General features: G+C 38.3%; 1 protein-coding gene across 1 annotated transcript in view; it reads right to left on the bottom strand.

The window, feature by feature from the left end:
- LOC124613070 (transmembrane protein 245) overlaps nucleotides 1-18,221 on the bottom strand; it is a 255,887-nt gene that overhangs the window by 217,780 nt on the left and 19,886 nt on the right. The window contains exon 4 of the mRNA XM_047141653.1: nucleotides 1,545-1,959. Within this exon, the coding sequence (XP_046997609.1) occupies nucleotides 1,545-1,959 (415 nt within the window). The remainder of the gene's footprint in view (nucleotides 1-1,544; nucleotides 1,960-18,221) is intronic.

Below are 18,221 nucleotides of genomic sequence, written 5' to 3' on the forward strand. Positions count from 1 at the left end.
GGTGTGGTTTCTCGATCTGATTACGTGTATTTTGTTACTGTCTGCTACATAAAACGAAAAAGGCCTGCCTAATAGTGCAGCAATTGCTACACACACTAAATAAACAAGACTGCTTTGGCACATATGGTCATTTTTATAACATGACAGAATATAATTCACGAGGTACCACATCAAATGCCTATTAGGCCTACTACAAGTAGTAGTACAAAATTTTTACATAAATTTGGAACCGTCATATTCTTCCATAATTTGTGTGAGTACCCGTTACTTCTCCTTCCTCATTCTAACAAACAATCTTGTTATCACTAATTCTGTAACCATTCCTGCCGGTGTCAAAATTTATTCTCTGGTTAACTTCACTAACCCTGCCACAATCACCAGTTTAGTTATCCCGCATTTATTCTCCAGTTAGGCATTATTACACATTCGTGCAACGCGTTTTCCGCGCTACTCCCAGAACAGAACTTTTGCGGCTGCTAGCTGGGGACTGTATAACTGGCCCTTAGTGGTGTAGTGGTATGGCCAAAAATTTTCTGTCAAAATTTCATTTTTTTGGATACACAGAGAAGACAATACGTAATCTTTGTTGCCTGTTATTCCTGTTAGTTGCTTATCTCCACTCTGGCAGTCTGAATCAATGGAATTCACTAGTAATTATAACGAGGCTGATCATTTGCAAACCCAGTCAACCACATAAACAGCGATTGTCATTCACCCCTTTGGCTTTATTTGCTCAGTTCGTATGGACCCGTCCCCTTTTGTCTGCATGAAAGTTTATTTCTAGATGCGACGGGGATTCCCCTGGCAGAGACATCATGTGCACTATGCACACATTCAAAAATCAACTTATGATTCAATCAGAAACCAACTTAGAATTTGATCAAAAATGTTCAAAAACCAACAGGGATGCGTTCAAAATCATATGAGTAATCAACAGACCAATGTGTGCTGAATGCTAGGCACTTTGTGAAACAAGGTCTTTTTCCTCAATAATATGAATTTTACAAACGACAGGAAAGTAAGATCCAGGAAGCTGAAATGGGATTTTTAGGGCAGTTTAAGCTGTACCAGAGCAGACAGATTAAAAAAAGTGGCATTAGGAAGCAATAAACATATCTAATGTAAGAAACTCTAAATTGAAGACAACAGAAGAAAACATGGTCAACTACTTGACACAATGAACTGCAGCAGACTACCCAACATGGTTAGAAATTATAATCCAGTAGGCTGAAGAAGTCAGGGAAGACCAAGGAAGAGTTGAGTGCCATAAAAGAAAAAGGCCTGATACTTGAACGTAGAAAAATAAAAACTCTTCTCCTAATAATGGTAGACAAGAGAGTTAATCAATGAGTTTCCTTCCTTGCATCCACCTTCAACAGCAAGTGATAGTGCACACATGTTATGCGTAGCAACTTCTTTCTTTATAACAATAATCGGGCAATGCTCGCAACAATATTGTACACCTCTAAAGTTTGAAGAGTTTGGGCATTAAGTGTTATTATTTTCCAATTCACCAACACCGAGTATGTAGATAATGTACTTACCAAGTCGTTTAACTAGGTAGATGACGAACAGGGGTGGAATGATGATTGAGAAGAATGAAATGTATCTCCATACAATAAGTGCAGAACAAGCCCAGGCTAGTAAACATAGATATGTCTGACTTGTGATGAAAGGTTTCTTCTGCTCTTGCATATGCAATGGATGACTTTCTCTGAATTGTAGTCTTCTTAAGTATCGCAACATCCGCATATTATTAACATCTGACACTTTTGAAAATCGAACATGTTCTTGCTCCCGGTTTGGTGAATACATATCCATTTCTTCTGCCTTGACTTCAGTTGATTCCTTCTTTGAGTCTTCAGTTTTTTCTTCAAGTTCTTCCACAGTTTCTTCCACAGCCTTGAGCTGAGGTTCATCAGTTTCTACTCTCTCTTCTCTTTCTGCCTTCTCTAGTACCTGCATCAGAAGGTACGAATTAGTTCAAATACTTTGTAGGTTATAAGATTTCTTTGATAAAATTTTACAGCATCCAAGTGACATTCATCAATTTAACACAAATACACATGTGACAACATAGTTGGGTTGGAGGAAAGACACTAACAAACCAACTTCATTGATGCATTGAGAATAATATGCTCTCTCTCTCTCTCTCTCTCTCTCTCTCTCTTCATACAGGAATTTTGAAAAATCAGATATTGCTGAGCACAGCCTGTTAAATAAACATAAGATTATGTCTGAACTTATAACAATTCTGGCCCATGCTTCAAACTGCTGGAAATCAGTTATTAAAGAAGCAGTGAAAATTAGACCCTGTGATAAAAATGACAAGAGAGACACCAGTTACATACTTAGCAATGAATGGAAGCATTCACATGACAAAGAAAGAGTACAGAGGAAGACTTCTCATAGCTTATTGCTCAAAGGGAGTAACGGTGCTGCTAGTGAGGGTGGATAGAGTGTACAAATATGATCAATGGACATAGAGGTAATCACTTCAGTTCCATGATTCACCATGACATAATCCAGCCAATCAGATGCCATCGCTGGGCCTATAACTGAGAGCCTTGCCAGTTCCACAAGTCAAACTTAGCCCCTGACAACTATGATGGAGACATTGAAAGCTTGGGATTTTATCTGATTTGTAACATGGCAAGTTTACAGACAACTCTTTATTCACTCCACTCTAATTTGCTGATTTTAAAAACATATTTGATACAGATATGCAATTAATTTGTTAACTTTTCTTTTGAAAGTGCTTTTGTCAACATGTCTGTCAACTGATCTTATGATCTAACACAGGAAATAAGACCAGAACTGTTATTTATTTTATTATGAATGTAATAAAGCTTTATGCCAGTGTGTTTAATTTGTTTGTGATTTTCACTGCTTTCTTTACCTGTAATTCACTCTGGTTGTCCACAAAAAAGGTGAGTACTTTGCTTCATGCTGACATCAAGCTTCCCAAGGCACATAAGAAGCCAAGTGATTTCAACAACCTGCATCAGATGTTGCAATAGCCTCTACTTCTATTGTATATCTGGCAATACATTTTTGTTTGTGAGATGACCTGGTAACAAGTCCACTGGTCAATTTAATGGCGTAGCCTCTCGTTAAATGAATACTGATGCCTCCAGCAAAATCTGAATCTAAGTATATGTGAAGTTGACAACCACTGTACTTAATAGCTTTGTTTCTCATATCTTGAAGATACTTTAGGATGTGTCCAGCAGGAGTCCAATGATCAGATCCCCAGTTGTTGAGAAACCAACTCACTTGACTGAAAGAAAACATTATGTCAAGCCTTGTCACTGCAGCAGCAAACAAAACAGCCTCACAAAATGGTACATTTTCCAAGGATTTCTTGTCTTCATTAACTTGGCAGTGCTTCAGACATAACTATAAACTGTAATCAATAGGTGTCACACGGATAATCATCATCGTCATCATCATCATCATCATCATCATCATCATCATCATCATCATCATCATCATCATCATCTTCGTTTCCCCTTTATCAACATCTGGTCAGTTGGGCTCTCAATGGTATTTCGCCATTTTACTCTGTCTCTCTGCCATTCTTCTTTCACAGTTTGGTTCCATAGCAGGTTTCTCCTCCTCAAACTCACCTTTATTGTATCAATCCATCTTGTTCTCGGTCTTCCTCTTGGTCTCAATCTTGAATTCCATCATTCTTCTTGGTATTCTTCCCTCTCCCATCCTCTTCACATTCCCAAACCATTTTCTATTCCTTTCAATTTTCTCAGTAACTTCTCCACTCCAATTTCCTTCCTAACATCTTCATTTTTCATTCTGTCTCTCCTTGTCGTCCCTAGCACACTTCTCAGAAACTTCATTTCACTGGATTGTATCCTACTCTCCTCTCTTTTAGTCATAGTCCAAGTCTCTGAGCTGTAAATTAGTAAGGGTGTGAAGTCAGTCTTGTATAGCAAAAGCTTGCACCTCATTGGCACTTCCCTTCCGCACACCAAGCCCCTCACACACTGGTAAAATGTACTACTCTGTGGTAATCTTTTGCTAATTTCTGTCTCAAAACGTGCAATACCCATTAATACACTTCCCAAGTATTTAAAGTTGTCCACTATTTCAATATCTCGTCCCTTAATATGAATTTGTCCCTCGCCCTCTCTATCCCCTCTGGTTACCACCATGGTCTTGCTTTTATCCACACTAAATTTCATTCCATATTTCTCGACCTTATAATTTAGAATGTCTATTTGTTTTTGTACACCCTTACTGCTTGTTGCCCACACCACAATATCATCAGCAAACAGTAACAGCTTCATCCCCCTTCCTCTATGGGCTTCTTTAGTCTCTTTGACTATTTCATCCATCACCATTATAAATAATAGTGGTGATATCACACTTCCTTGTCTTAGTCCCTAATCCACTCAGTTCCTCCAACTGGTGTCTGCACACAACTAGAGCTTTCTTCATACATTACCTGGAGGACTTCAAGTATTTGCTTTCCAACTCCTTTTCTCTTCAAGGTTGCCCATACCTTTTCCCTGGAAACACTGTCACACGCTTTCACTAGGTCGAGAAATGTTATCACCAGATCTTTCCCATATTCCCAATGTCTTTCCATCAACTGTCTCATACTAAAGATTGGGTCCACTGTGGATCTACCATGATGAAAGCCATACTGCTCCTCTTTTAACTGCCCTTCCACTATTTCTCTCACTCTTATTTCTTGTATCCTCTCCATTATTTTTGCTACTTGGGATATGAGTGTGATCCCTCGATAGTTGTCACGTACTTTCCTGTCATCCTTCTTGAAAACTGGGATTATTACTCCCTTTCCCCATTCTTCAGGTACACATTTTCGAGTCCAAATGCATCTTATTAGTCTATATAGCCACTGTAGCCCAACTGGTCCAGCTGCCTTTAACACCTCCACAGTAGTTTCACCTATCCCAGGTGCCTTTCCTGTTTTCATTTTTCTCAGAGCTAGTTCCACTTCTAATATCGTTATATCCTCCTCTTCTTCCAGACCCCTGCCTCCCTGCCGTACTTCTATTCCCTTTCCATTGTCATTCTTCACATTTAGTAATTTATCAAAGTACTCTTCCATCTTTTCCTTACCTCCTCTGGTTGGATTAATAGCTCTCCGCTTTCCCCTTTCACTAGCTTTTTGTATGTTTATTCCTTCCTCATACTCTTTGTAATTCCATATATCATCTTCTTACCACTAGTAACATCTTTTTCCAGCTCTCAGGTTAATTTCTCCCAACTTTTCCTCTTTTCTTCTGCTACCATTTTCTTACACTTGTTTTTACTATCCTGGTATTTCCTTTCACATTCAGCTGTTCAGTCTCTCTTCCATTCATGCCAGGCTTTCTTCTTTTCTTTTACTGCCTCCTTCACCCTCTTATTCCACCATGGTGTCTCCTTTTCCTTTGCCCTTCCGGGCACTCTGCCACAGGTCTTCTCAGCAGAGCTTACAAACACTTCTTTGAACTAAACCCATTCCTCTTCCACATTGCCATACTTGGTGTTAGAGAATTTACGTTTAAGTAAGTCCTTAAACTTTTATTGTACCATGTCATCCTTTAGTTCCCACACTTTTCCTTCCTTTCCCTTTCTTCCTTTATGTCTTTCAATTCACTGAATCTCATCTTTGCCACCACCACTCGATGGTCTCCATCCAAAGTATCTCCTGGGAGTGCAGTTACATCCGTCAACTGTCTCCGATTTTTCTTTTCCACCTCTTCGTCCATCTATCACCCCATTCATATCTCATTATCTTTTGGTTATTCATTTTAAGGAATCATTTGGTGCCCACAATCAGCCCGTTTCTTTCATAGAAATCAACCAGTTTCTCTCCTTCCTCATTTATCCTCCGATATCCATATGGGCCAATGGTCTCCTCCTTCCCTAGCCTTTCTTTGCCTACCTGCGCATTTAGGTCACCTATTACTATTGGTTCTACATCTGTAATTCTACTCACTAATAGCTTAAGAAAATACTCTTAAGAAAATACTCTTAAGAAAACACTCTATGTTCTCTTCTTTATTTCTTGTTTGCGGTGTATATACATGGATGAAGTCCTTCACTACATTCCTTGTCCTCAGCCGAATCCTCATCACCCTATCACTTGTGTATTCTACTGCTTCCACATATTCCTCTAGGTCTGGTTTTACTATGATACCTACTCCATAAAAAAAAACAAAATAAACTGAACAAATTTTTAATTCCAACATCAAGGAGGCTGCTTCACCCCATGAAGGCTTTCCTTTAACCTGCAGACTAAATCTGCATTGTCACTGTTGAAAACTTCTGGCTGTTTCATGAAATATATTCTTGCAAATCACCATTAAGACAGTTTTCACATCAAACTGCTTCATGTCCATATCATTCTAAGCCAGAAAAATATAACCTGATTCATACCTCACAACAGGGTAAAATTTTCTCCACAATCAAGTTCAGGTTGCTCATAATATTCTTTTGCACATAATTTAGCTTTATATCTCATTACGCTAATATCTGGCTTACATTTAATCTTGTAAACCAACTTACAACTGACAACCTGATGACCTGGAAGTAGAGCCACTAAATCCCAGGTATGATTTAATGCCAATGAGGACATCTCATATTTCACTGCTTTGTACCACATCTCAGAGTTGCTGCATACCATCACCTACTTGAAAGTTTGTGGTTCATCAATGACTGCTGTGCACGCCACACAATTTTGGAAACTAACTGAAGGATGAAGTTCATCACACTTTCTAAGATTCATTCCTAACTGAGCAACCTTCTCTGCTAACACAGGCTCCTTAATCTTCCATTTCATCTCCATTTTTAACAGGTTGTTGAACTACGTCTCCTTCTGTACCTGCTGTATCCAAACAAAATGTTGCTGGTTCTGGTTTCTGTAGGATACACTGTGGTATTTTCGTTAAAGTCCACATCTCATGAAACAATTATTGTTGTAACTAGTCACTGCCATCTTCTTTGATATGCTTTGAAATTTGAACTGAAAACGTTTGGGAGCATCCATAAAGTATTCAGCTCCAAACCTCCTCATATGTTTTAATGATGTTTCTTTTCCAAATCATTTCTCATATGGCATCTTATCACAAGTAGGCTTAGATGGAAAGTGATTTAATGTACAGACTGCTATGTGACAGCTTCTGCCCAAAGTGTACCTGGAATGCCAAAACCAAGAAGCATTGTGCGAGCACTTTCCACTATAGATCTGATTTCATGTTCAGGTTTACCATTATTCTATGGGTGTATACCAAACTGGTTTCACGGATGACGTCTGTCTTCTTGAAACAACTATGAAGTTGATGATCAACAAACTCTGTCCCACTGTCTGCCCTAAAGCAGGGAGTTTTGGAAATAATATATATATTATAAAGTGTTGTGCTATTTTAACTATCGATTGCTGTGCCACAGAAAGAATTGGAGGAACAAATGCATTGTCTAGTTTATATTCATTGTTGCTAGATGTTGGTGGTCTTTGTTTGCTTAATTGGTGTCACATGTTGCAAAATGGCTACTTCACAGCAGAAATCATTTTGTGTTTCCGAGTTTGCGAAATGTAATTCTATGATTACAGTGCAGACATTTCAGGTTGAGGTACCAAACTGATCCTCCAAATGGATGTAACATTCACTGTCTGTAGATGCAGGATGTCTACACAAACGAAACAGTTCTGGCTGCCCTCATGTTTCTGAAGAAAATTTCACACAAATTCAAACTGCTTTCCAATGTAGTGCTGCAAAATCAACTTCTTGTGGCAGTCGGCAGTTACAACTGCCTACAACAACAGTTTAACATGTTTTGAGACATTGGTTGGTTGCAAAGCTGTACAAGTTAAGCCATTACAGGCTCTGTACTATGACAACAAAAGCAAATGTGTAGCAATTTCTGACGAGCTTCAAAATGCTGTTGACAATGATAACACTTTCACATAACACACTGTGTTCATTGATGAAGCAACTTTTCACCTTAGCGGGAATGTAAACAAACACAATGTTCATATCTGAGGCGTATAGAACCCAAATGCACACACTGAACTTGTACAAGATTCACCTAAAATCAATAAGTTTTGTACAATACCCACTCATCTGTTCACAGCTCATTCTTCTGTGGTGGAAACATGATTAATGAGTTACTAATATCTTGATAAGTTAAAAAATGCTGTTTCTGAGGCTGAACACAGATGACTTCATTTTCAACAAGACAGGGAAAGGCACCCCTCCATGGAGATGCCAAGTGCGTGAATATCTGAATGAAACTCTACCACGCTGTTGGATTGGTTGCCAAACAGCCAGTGACTTAGCAATTCTTAGCTGTCCTATTAGGTCACCAGATTTAATGTCCTGTGACTTCTTACTGTCGTGTTTCATTAACAACATTTACGCACCGACACTACCACAGATTCTAGAAGTGTTGAAGAACTGGATCCATACTGCCGTAACATCAGTGACAATGTACATGCTTACCCAATTACAGGAGGAATCCGAGTATCAATATACCATTGTTCTTGTCATTGGTGGAGAACACACTAAACATCTGTAATACAAACTTGAGAGAGATTCGTAAATATGCGACCCAAGTTTCACAGTTTTATATCTTACAGTTTAATAGATATATGCATCCAAAATATATATTTTCTTTTTGAAACCCCATGTAAATTTAAGCCTATTCCCCAACTGCCTTTCAGCCAAACGTGGAAACTATTGGAGCACAGAAGCAATGTCAGTTTTGTTCCTGTCATAATATACAAATCCATACGATATACAATCATCATTAAAAACAACAAAATAGTTGGCTCCACCTAATGATGTGTGTGGCATCTTTCCACATACATAATCACGAACAAATTCACCTGTAGTTCGCAATTGTAATTTCAACCTCTCACTATGCAGTTCACCATATTGAAATGATTCACGAAATAATTTTCTTAAAGTATAGGGAATGTCAAACTAAAATGAGACAATTGGAAAAAAAGTAAGTAAATTGTTTATTATTTCACAGCTCATTGGTAGACAAGATGGTCAACGTTTTCATGGAAAAAAGTTAGTGATTGCCTACAGAATGATGATTGCACCCAGGCGTGCATCTCTTCCTCTGAAGCACATCAGGGGCCATGAATACCTTTCGTCACAGCTCCAAAAACATGGAAAAGGCATGAGGAGTGATAGTGATGTATGGAGGATGTGTAAGGGCTTTGCAGTGAAATTTCTGCAGTGTAGTCAGCACACTCTTGGCAACACATGGATGGGAATTATCCCCCCCCCCCTTCCCCACCCTCCCCATTGGCTTCGAACAAAAATGTGCACGCCTGGGTACACTCATTGTTCCGTAGGTGACCACAAACATTTTTCTATGAAGATATTCGTAATCTTGTCTCACAGTGTGATAAAAGTATTAACAGTTAGCATGATTACATTTGAAATAATAAACAGTTTACTTTTTTTTTTTTCCAACTGTCTTGTTTTCATCTGACTGCCCCTTGTATTTGATTTTAAATTTGTAATCAAATCACAATCAGCCATTTTCTTCATATTCTCAAAGTTTGCAATTCCCAGCCTCTTGTGCCATAAGAGAGCTACGCTAGATGATGAACAATTTGCTTATTCTATATTTCCCATACAAAACAGTCACAGGCCTCTTATTAAGTACCCATGCATCAATATTACTGTTATGAAAAGTGATTTAAAAAATCTTTAGAGCCTGCTGCTCCCACTGAAAAAAATTTCCTTTTTTAAACCAGTTCCACATAATGTATCCTCCAGTGTAAGAGGTTGCCATACGCCACTGACTAGTGCATTTAACATGACTGATGCAATATTATCAACATAGACATCTATATTACCTACTTTCTAGGAAGGAACTTCGAACTTCCCCAATGGTTTAAGCACTAAAAACCATCCCTGGTGTGAAGTCATACATTTTCATAAAGCACTACCTGAAAACCAAATGCTACCACAATTAGTAATCAAAATGTTTCTAATGTCTGCACTCACAGCTATACGTTTAGGTCTTGACTTTCTCTTGACAATTTAAATAGTCTTCTGTTGCACTCAGCCTTGCAATGGCCTTCCTTGTGACAATAACAGCACTCAATATTTTTCTGTTCACAGAATATTTGCTTAAATTGCCTTGTGAACACTGATTTTTATCCCCTGTGAAGTTAAACTTAATAGCAGTGAATGCAGTTGCTGTTTCTTCAGTCTGTGACAAACATTGCTCTTCTTTCATTAACTTTCCTGTTAAATTATCAAAAGTCAGTCTGGTTTCATCACAGGAGTTCCAAGCCATAACAAACATAATGTATTTCGCCGGAAGTCTGCCTAAAACTTTGGCAATTTGTCTATATCTCCCACTGGTTCATCAACATCTGTAAGAGATTGTGATATTGCTTCAACTTTACTAACATGCTGCACCACAGTATCAGAGTGTGACTTTTTATAAGTAATGGACAGTTGCGATTCTTGAAATTTTCTCAGGATAAAGAGTATTCCCTGCTGACAACCATCCAGCCATCTTTATGTGAGTGGTTTGAGCATTGCACAGATTATTCTGCCATGTAAATATTGGCCTTCTGGAATTCCATTATCAAGGAATTGATGGAAGTATGTTTGGCAGGTCTTATTAATTGTGATAGCGACATTCTACTGGGTAAGGCATGGGACTGGTGATTCCTTTCATATCTTCAGAAATAAAACTTTCATTAATAATGACAAACCGAGAAAAAGTTAATTTTATCAATCTTGACATCTGAATTTTAATTCTGCAAGTTCACCTCTCTTCTGTAGAACTACACCTCAAATGCTCAGATTCTTTTCTGGTCTAGTTTTCACACATTCTATGTTGCACTACAATACAATGCTGTGTTCCATACATGCATTCTCTGAAATTTCTTCCTCAAATTAAAATCTATTTTTGATACTAACTGACTTCTCTTGGCCAGGAAAGCTCTTTTTTCCTGTGCCAGTCTGCTTTTTATATCATCTTTGCTTTGTCCATCATGGGTTATTTTTTTTGCCTTCACATAGTAGAATTTCTTAACTTCACTTACTTCGTTATCACCAATTTGATGGTGAGTTCCTCACTGCTCTCATTTCTGCTACTTCTCATGGCTTTTGTCTTTCTTAGATTTATTCTCAATCCATATTCCGTAATCATGAGACTGCTCATTCCATTCAACAGATCCCCTAATTCTTCTTAATTTCCAATGAGGATAGCAATGTCATCACAAATCTTACCATTAATATCCGTTCCCCTTGAATTTTAATCCCACTCTCGAACTTTCCTGTTTTTTTCTGTAGGGACAAAAGACTACACCCCTGTCTTACACCCTGTTTAATCCATGCACTTCTTTCTTGGTCTTCCAATCTTATTGTTCCCTCTTGGTTCTTGTACATATTGTATATAAAAAGCCAACTTACGAATTTTCCCTTGTGTGAGACCCTGCGTACAAGATCATGTGCCAACAGAAAGTTCTAGATTCACATATATTTCTGTTCACATTGCTTCTGCGTAATCTTTCTCTGACGGCATCAATACCAGTTTGTATTGTGTTATTATGAACATTTGCGAGTGCTGTGATAAACTAGTACTGTTATCGTCAATTGCAGGCTTAAACTAAATTGTGCTCTTTCAAAATTTTTAGAACAGTAGGCCTATCCTTGTTCAAAACAATCATTCAGTAATTTCATTGTACAATTATGTGAGAAATAGGTTAGTTTGAGAATTTTCGGATGTTTACAAAACTATTTTTTTGCAAGTTACCTGTACAAGTGTTTTACGTACATAATTTATTTTGTAGCAAATCAGCATTTGTTGTTCACAATTCAGCTCCACAATACATCACACCTGAATTTCATTTTATATCAATGCAAATAAACGTGCATTTTTGAGAATTTTCAAAAGCTACCATTGTCCTTTGCATAATCTACGAACAGTCTGCAGCAAATCAGTGTTCGTAATTTAGTTACTGCAGCAGATTTTCTACCTAACATACCGTGTTACATCCAGTTTTCCATTAAAAAGGAGTAGCCCTATATATTATCAGCATTTAACATAAATTAACTCTGTTTTTGAGCTTGTTAACAACTATAATCAACATAAAAATGTTTTAGGAAAATATTATTTTTTACCACAGGTTTCTGTGTTGCCTTAATAGAAATCTCATTTTGTGTATCTGCTTCACTTGTTAAAGAGAATTTGCAGCTTTTTTAGCTCAACAGATTAAAAGATAATCTGTAGGCTTAATTCAAAGTTATTTCTTCATTGTCTTGTAACACATTGCACCAGCCAAAATGCAGCCCCACCATTGTGAATGCTGTTCTCAAAACACGGGATGAGTTGGTTGGCATGCATAAACAGCTGGAATTAACCCTGACTACTGACAAACGATTGACAGCTGCTATAAATCAGTATGTTGGAAGAGCTCCTGAGTGTCGTGTACCTGTAATACATGTTCTAGAGGTATCTCAAGTACAATATTCTCCTGCTGAATCTGTCTCCTCTGCGGAGTGTACAAGATCTATCATTTTTATCTGTTATTACATTTATGCTGTAATTTCATGTACTGACACGTTCCATGACCTTGGAGATTTGTTCCTCAATTTGGTCCTGCGGAACTTGACGAGTAAATAAAATAAAAATAACTGTCCACCTGAATGAGAGTCAAAGGTTCATCTATGTGTCCTGTACAGGGTGGATGGGGACCAGGGGTTACTCAGAGTGTTGTACCGATCCCCCTAACCAACAAGTTTGAGGTGCTGTCTTTCACTGAAACTGGAACTGAGCCAGTGGGACTCACTTCACCTGTTTTAGGGAAACCAGTTTTGTCCAGTGTTAGGAGGAGGCAAACGCAAAAGGGTAGGAGGCTATTAATCGTCAACAGTTCAAACATACGGCGAATGATGGTATCCCTTAAGGAAATGGCAGCAAGGGAGCAGAAAAGATACCAGATGCACTCAATGTGCAGGCCTGGCAGCTTTATTCAACATGTTGAAGAGCCTATGCTGGTAGCCATTGAAGGAAAAGGCTGCAACCAACTGCAGATTGTGGCACTCACTGGAACAAATTATGCCTGTCATTTGGACTCGAGGTCATTCTTGCTCATTCCAGTGACTGGAAGAGAAGGTTGAGAAGACCAGCCTTGCACATGGAGTTCAATGAAGCTCATTGTTCCAGAACTGATTGTGGCCCTTTGGTTCTGAGTCAAGTGGAAGGACTGAACAAGAGACTTCAAAGGTTCTGTGACAAGCCAGGTTGTGACTTCCTGGACTTGCGCCATAGGGTTGAGAACTGTACGGCCCCCTAAATAGGTCAGGTGTGCATTACACATTAGAGGCTGCTACTCAGGTAGTCGACTGTGTGTGTGTGAGGTGCACACAAGGATTATTTACATTAGGCGACTCTCCATCCAATCCAGGTAACAATAGCTGTATGAAACACAGAATTATCAGTATAAGATTGAAAGAAATGCCTCCCACAGGTGAGAGTATTAAAATGCTAATGGGAACTGCCAAACCATTCACAACAAAGTGCCAGAGTTTGAAGGGCTCATGAAAAGCAGTGAAGCTCATAACACTAGGTACCAGAAAGCTGGTTGAAACCTGTAGGACACAGCATCATATCTTGGATGGAGATTCATCATTAGATATAGCTTCAGTTTTGCCCCAGGGAAGTGTGTTGGGACCTTTGCTGTTCATGTTGTGTATTAATTACCTAGCAGACAATATTCATAGTAAAATCAGGCTCTTTGCAGATGATGCAGTTATCTATAATATAGTACTATATGAAATAAGCTGCATATATATTCAGTCAGAGCTTGATAAGATTTCAAAATGGTGCAGAGATTGGCAACTTTCTCTAAATGTTCAGAAATTTAAAATTTTGCACTTCACAGAACAGAGAAACACAGTATTCTATGACTATAATATCAACGAGTCACTGTTGAAATAAGCCAACTTATACAAATATCTGTATATAATACTTTGTAGGGATGTGAAATGGTACTATCACATTGGTTCAGTCGTGGGTAAAGCAGGTGGTAGACTTTGGTTTATTCGTAGAATACTGGGGAAGTGCAATCAGTCTATAAAGAAGATTGCTTACACAACACTCGTGCTCTCAGTTCTAGAATATTGCTTAAGTGTGTGGGACCCATACCAGATAGGGCTAACAGGGGATACTGAATGTATACAGAGAAGGACAGTATGACTGGTCACAGGTTTGTTTAATCCATGGAAGTGCATCACAGAGATACTGAAGGAACTGAATTAGAAGACTCTTGAAGATAAACATAAACTTATCCTGAGAAAGTTCATTAATAAATTTTCAAGAACCGGTTTTAAATGACCACTCGAGGAATATAAGCTTTCAAAGAATCATTCTTCCCATGCTCCATATGTGAATGGAACAGGAAGAAATCCTGATAACTGGTCCAATTGGATGTGCCCTCTGTCATGCACCTCACAGTGGTTTGCATGGTATTGAAGAAGATGTAGACGTATACCAACTGTCTTTTGCTATAGCTCACCCCCATTTTCCTCAGAATTCGAACATCTAGCACCATTTGAGATTGTTGAACGCTTTTTCCAGATCGACAAATCCCATAAACATGTCTTGAATTTTTCTTCAGTCTAGCTTCTATTATGAACCACAATATCAGAACCGCCTCTCTTGTGCCTTTACTTTTCCTAAAACCGAACTGATCATCATCCAACGAACCCTCAATTTTCATTTCGATTCTTCTGTATATTACACTTGTCAGCAACTTGGATGCATGAGCTGTTAAGCTGCTTGTGGGATAATTCTCGCACTTGTCAGTTCTTGCTATCTTCGGAATTGTGTGGATGATTTTTTTCCCCAACAGTCTGATGGTCTATCGCCAGACTCAGACATTCCACACACCAATGAGAATAGTTGTTTTGTTGCCAGTCCCCAAAATATTTTAAAAATTCTGATGAATGTTACCCATACCTTCTGCCTTATTTGACCTTGAGTCTTCCAAAGCTCTTTTAAATTCTGATTCTAATACTGGATCCCCTATCTCTTTCCTATCAGTTCCAGTCCCCCCCCCCATCACATCATCTGACCAGTTCACCCCTCATAGAAGCCATCAATGTACTCCTTCCACCTATTCGCTCTCACCTCTGCATTTAACACTGGAATTCCCGTTGCATTCTTGATGTTATCACTCTTGCTTTTAATTTCACAGAAGATTGTTTTCACTTTTCTGTATGCCAAGTCAGTCCTTCTGACAATCATTTCTTTTTCAATTTCTTCCCATTTTTCATACAACCATTCCACATTAGCTTCCCTGCACTTCCTATTTATTTCAATCCTAAGTGACTTGTATTTGCCTACTCCTGAATCTTCCTGAACATTTTTGTACTTCCTTCTTTCATTGGACAACTGAAGTATTTCTTCTGTCATCCATGGTTTCATCACAGTTACCTTCTAGTCCATATGTTTTTCATTCCAACTTCTATGACTGCCATTTCCAAAGATGTCCATTCCTTTTCAACTGAACTGTCAATTTAGCTGGTCATTGTCACAACACTGACAGTCTTAGAAACCTTCAAGCCAATCTCTTCATTTGTTATGCTTTCATATCCCATTTCTTCCCACAATTATTCTTCCTGACTACCAGCCCAATCTTCATTACTACTAAATTTTTATGTCAGTCTATGTCTGCTGATTTTAAAAACTCTGCCAGACCGTGATGTAATTTAACTGAAACCTTCCCCTCCTCCAAATACACCTCCTCCTCTTGTGATTCTTGAACAGAGTATTTGCTGTTACCAGCTGAAATCTATTGCAGAGCTTCATTAGTCTTTCTCCTCTCTCATTCCTACTACCAAGCCATACTCACCCGTAACCTATTTTTTACTCCTTCCCCTACAACTGCATTCCAATCCCCCACAACTACTAAATTTTCATCTCCCTTTACACACTGCATTACCCATTCAATATCCCCATATACTTTATCTTGCAGATCTTCAGTTTGTGACTTCAGCACATATACATGACCTTATGGTGTCGGCGTTGGTTTTTTGTCGATTCTGATAAGAACAACCCTATCACAGAACTATTTGCAGTAGATTACTCTCCGAAATACATTCCTGTTCATAACAAATCCTACTCCTTTTATACTATTTTCTGCTGCTGATGATATTACCCTATGCTCATCTGACCATAAATCCTTGTCTTATTTACATTTCACTTCACTGATGCCCACCATTTGAGCCTTACCATTTTCCTTTTCAGATTATCTAGGTTCCCTATCACGTTTAAGACTCCTTACATTCCATGATCCGACTCATAGAATGTTATCCTTTCATTGGTTATTCAATCTTTTTCTCATGGTCACCATCCCCTCCCAGTGATACAAATTGGGGACTAGTCCAGAATCTTCTGCCAATGGCGAAATCATGGCACTTTTTCCAATTACAGGTCACATGTCCTATGCATCCATATTCTGTGTCTTTAATGCAGTGGTTTCTACTGACTACTACAATCTCATGCTGTTGATCTGATTCTTCCGCCTTTTAAGGGCAGTTTCCCACACCATGTGCCCTGAACCTCTGCCTATTCCTCCACACTCTTTGACAAAGCCATTGGAAGAATGAGGATGACTTCTTATGCCAGAAGTCTTCAGTCACCACTGCTGATGATTTTTATTCAAAATTTAAACAGTGGTGGGCTTCAAATCTGGGACCAAGAACATTTTGATTATAATCAAAGACACTACCCCTTGACCAGAGGTGATACATTCCAATAACACATATGCCTCATTTGTTTCACCAGTCTAGGTACATATCTAATTAAAACTGAGGCAAAAGCTTTCTCAAAATCTATGACTCCCAGACACAATAGGAAATCATCCTCAATGCCACAATCTATAATTTTGTTCACGACTTCTGAATTGTCAATTGTGTAATACCCAGTTTAAGTAATTTTATTCTTTTGCTAATTATAATCTATTTTCTCTCAATATTGTGTTCAGTTTGAAGAATGGTTCAATACAGCTCTCCATGATAATTTATCCTGTGCAAGCCTCTTCATCTCTGCATAACTATCAACCTATCAATTTGAACTCACTCACTGTATTCAAGCACTGGACTCCCCCCTCCCCCACACACTTCCTTTCATCAAACTGGCAATTACCTGATGACTCAGGATGCGTCGTATCAACTAGTTCAGTCAAGTTGTGCCATAAGCTTTCTTTTTCCCCCCCAATTCAATTCAGTACCTCCTCATTTGTTACTCAATCACCCAACTTAATCTACACAGCACCTTGTTCAAAAGCTATTCTCTTCTTGCTTGAACTGCTTATCCTTCATGTAACATTTCCGTACACAGCTACACTCCAGACAAATACCTCCAGATAAGACTGCCTAACACTCAAATTTATATTCCATGTTTTCTTGTTATTGTCAGTCTGCAATTTACATTCTCTCCACTTTGGGTATCATCAGTTATTTAGCTCCCCAAATAGCTGAACTCACCTACTACTTTTAATGTCTCATTTCCTATTGTAATTCCCTCTGCATCATTTGATTTAATTTAATTCAACAACATTACATTACCTTTATTGTACTTTTTGTTAATATGTATCTTATAGTATCTTTTCAAGACAACATCCATTCTATTCAACTATTCTTCCAACACCTCTATTGTCTCTAACAAAACTACGTCATCATCGAAACTTAAAAGTTTTCTCTCTGAATTTTAATCCACTCTCAAAAATCCTCCTGCTTTCCTTATCAGTTTGCTCAATGTACAGACTAAATATCAGTGGGGATGCACTACAATGCTATCTCACTCCTTCCTCAAACACTACTTTCCTCTCACGTCTGTTACTCCTATTTTATCCCTGTTAACTTCAAATTTTCTAAGAGTGTAGTCCAGTCAACACTGTCAAAAGCTTGCTCTAAATCTACAAATTTTATAACTATAGATTTGCTTTTCTTCAACCTTTCTTCTAGGATAAGTTGTTGTATCAGTATTGCCTTGTGTGTTCCTACATTTCTTTAGAATCCCGACTGTTCATCCTTGAGGTCAGATTCTATCAGTTTTCCCATTCTTCTGTAAATAATTTGCGTTAATATTTTGCAACTATGACTTATTAAACTAATAGATCGGCAGTAATCGCATCTGTCAGCTCCTGCCTTCTTTGGAATTGGAATTATTACACTCTTTCTCAAGTGTGTATATATACA

Source organism: Schistocerca americana, chromosome 4 (genome assembly GCF_021461395.2).
Source record: "Schistocerca americana isolate TAMUIC-IGC-003095 chromosome 4, iqSchAmer2.1, whole genome shotgun sequence".
NCBI lineage: Eukaryota > Metazoa > Arthropoda > Insecta > Orthoptera > Acrididae > Schistocerca > Schistocerca americana.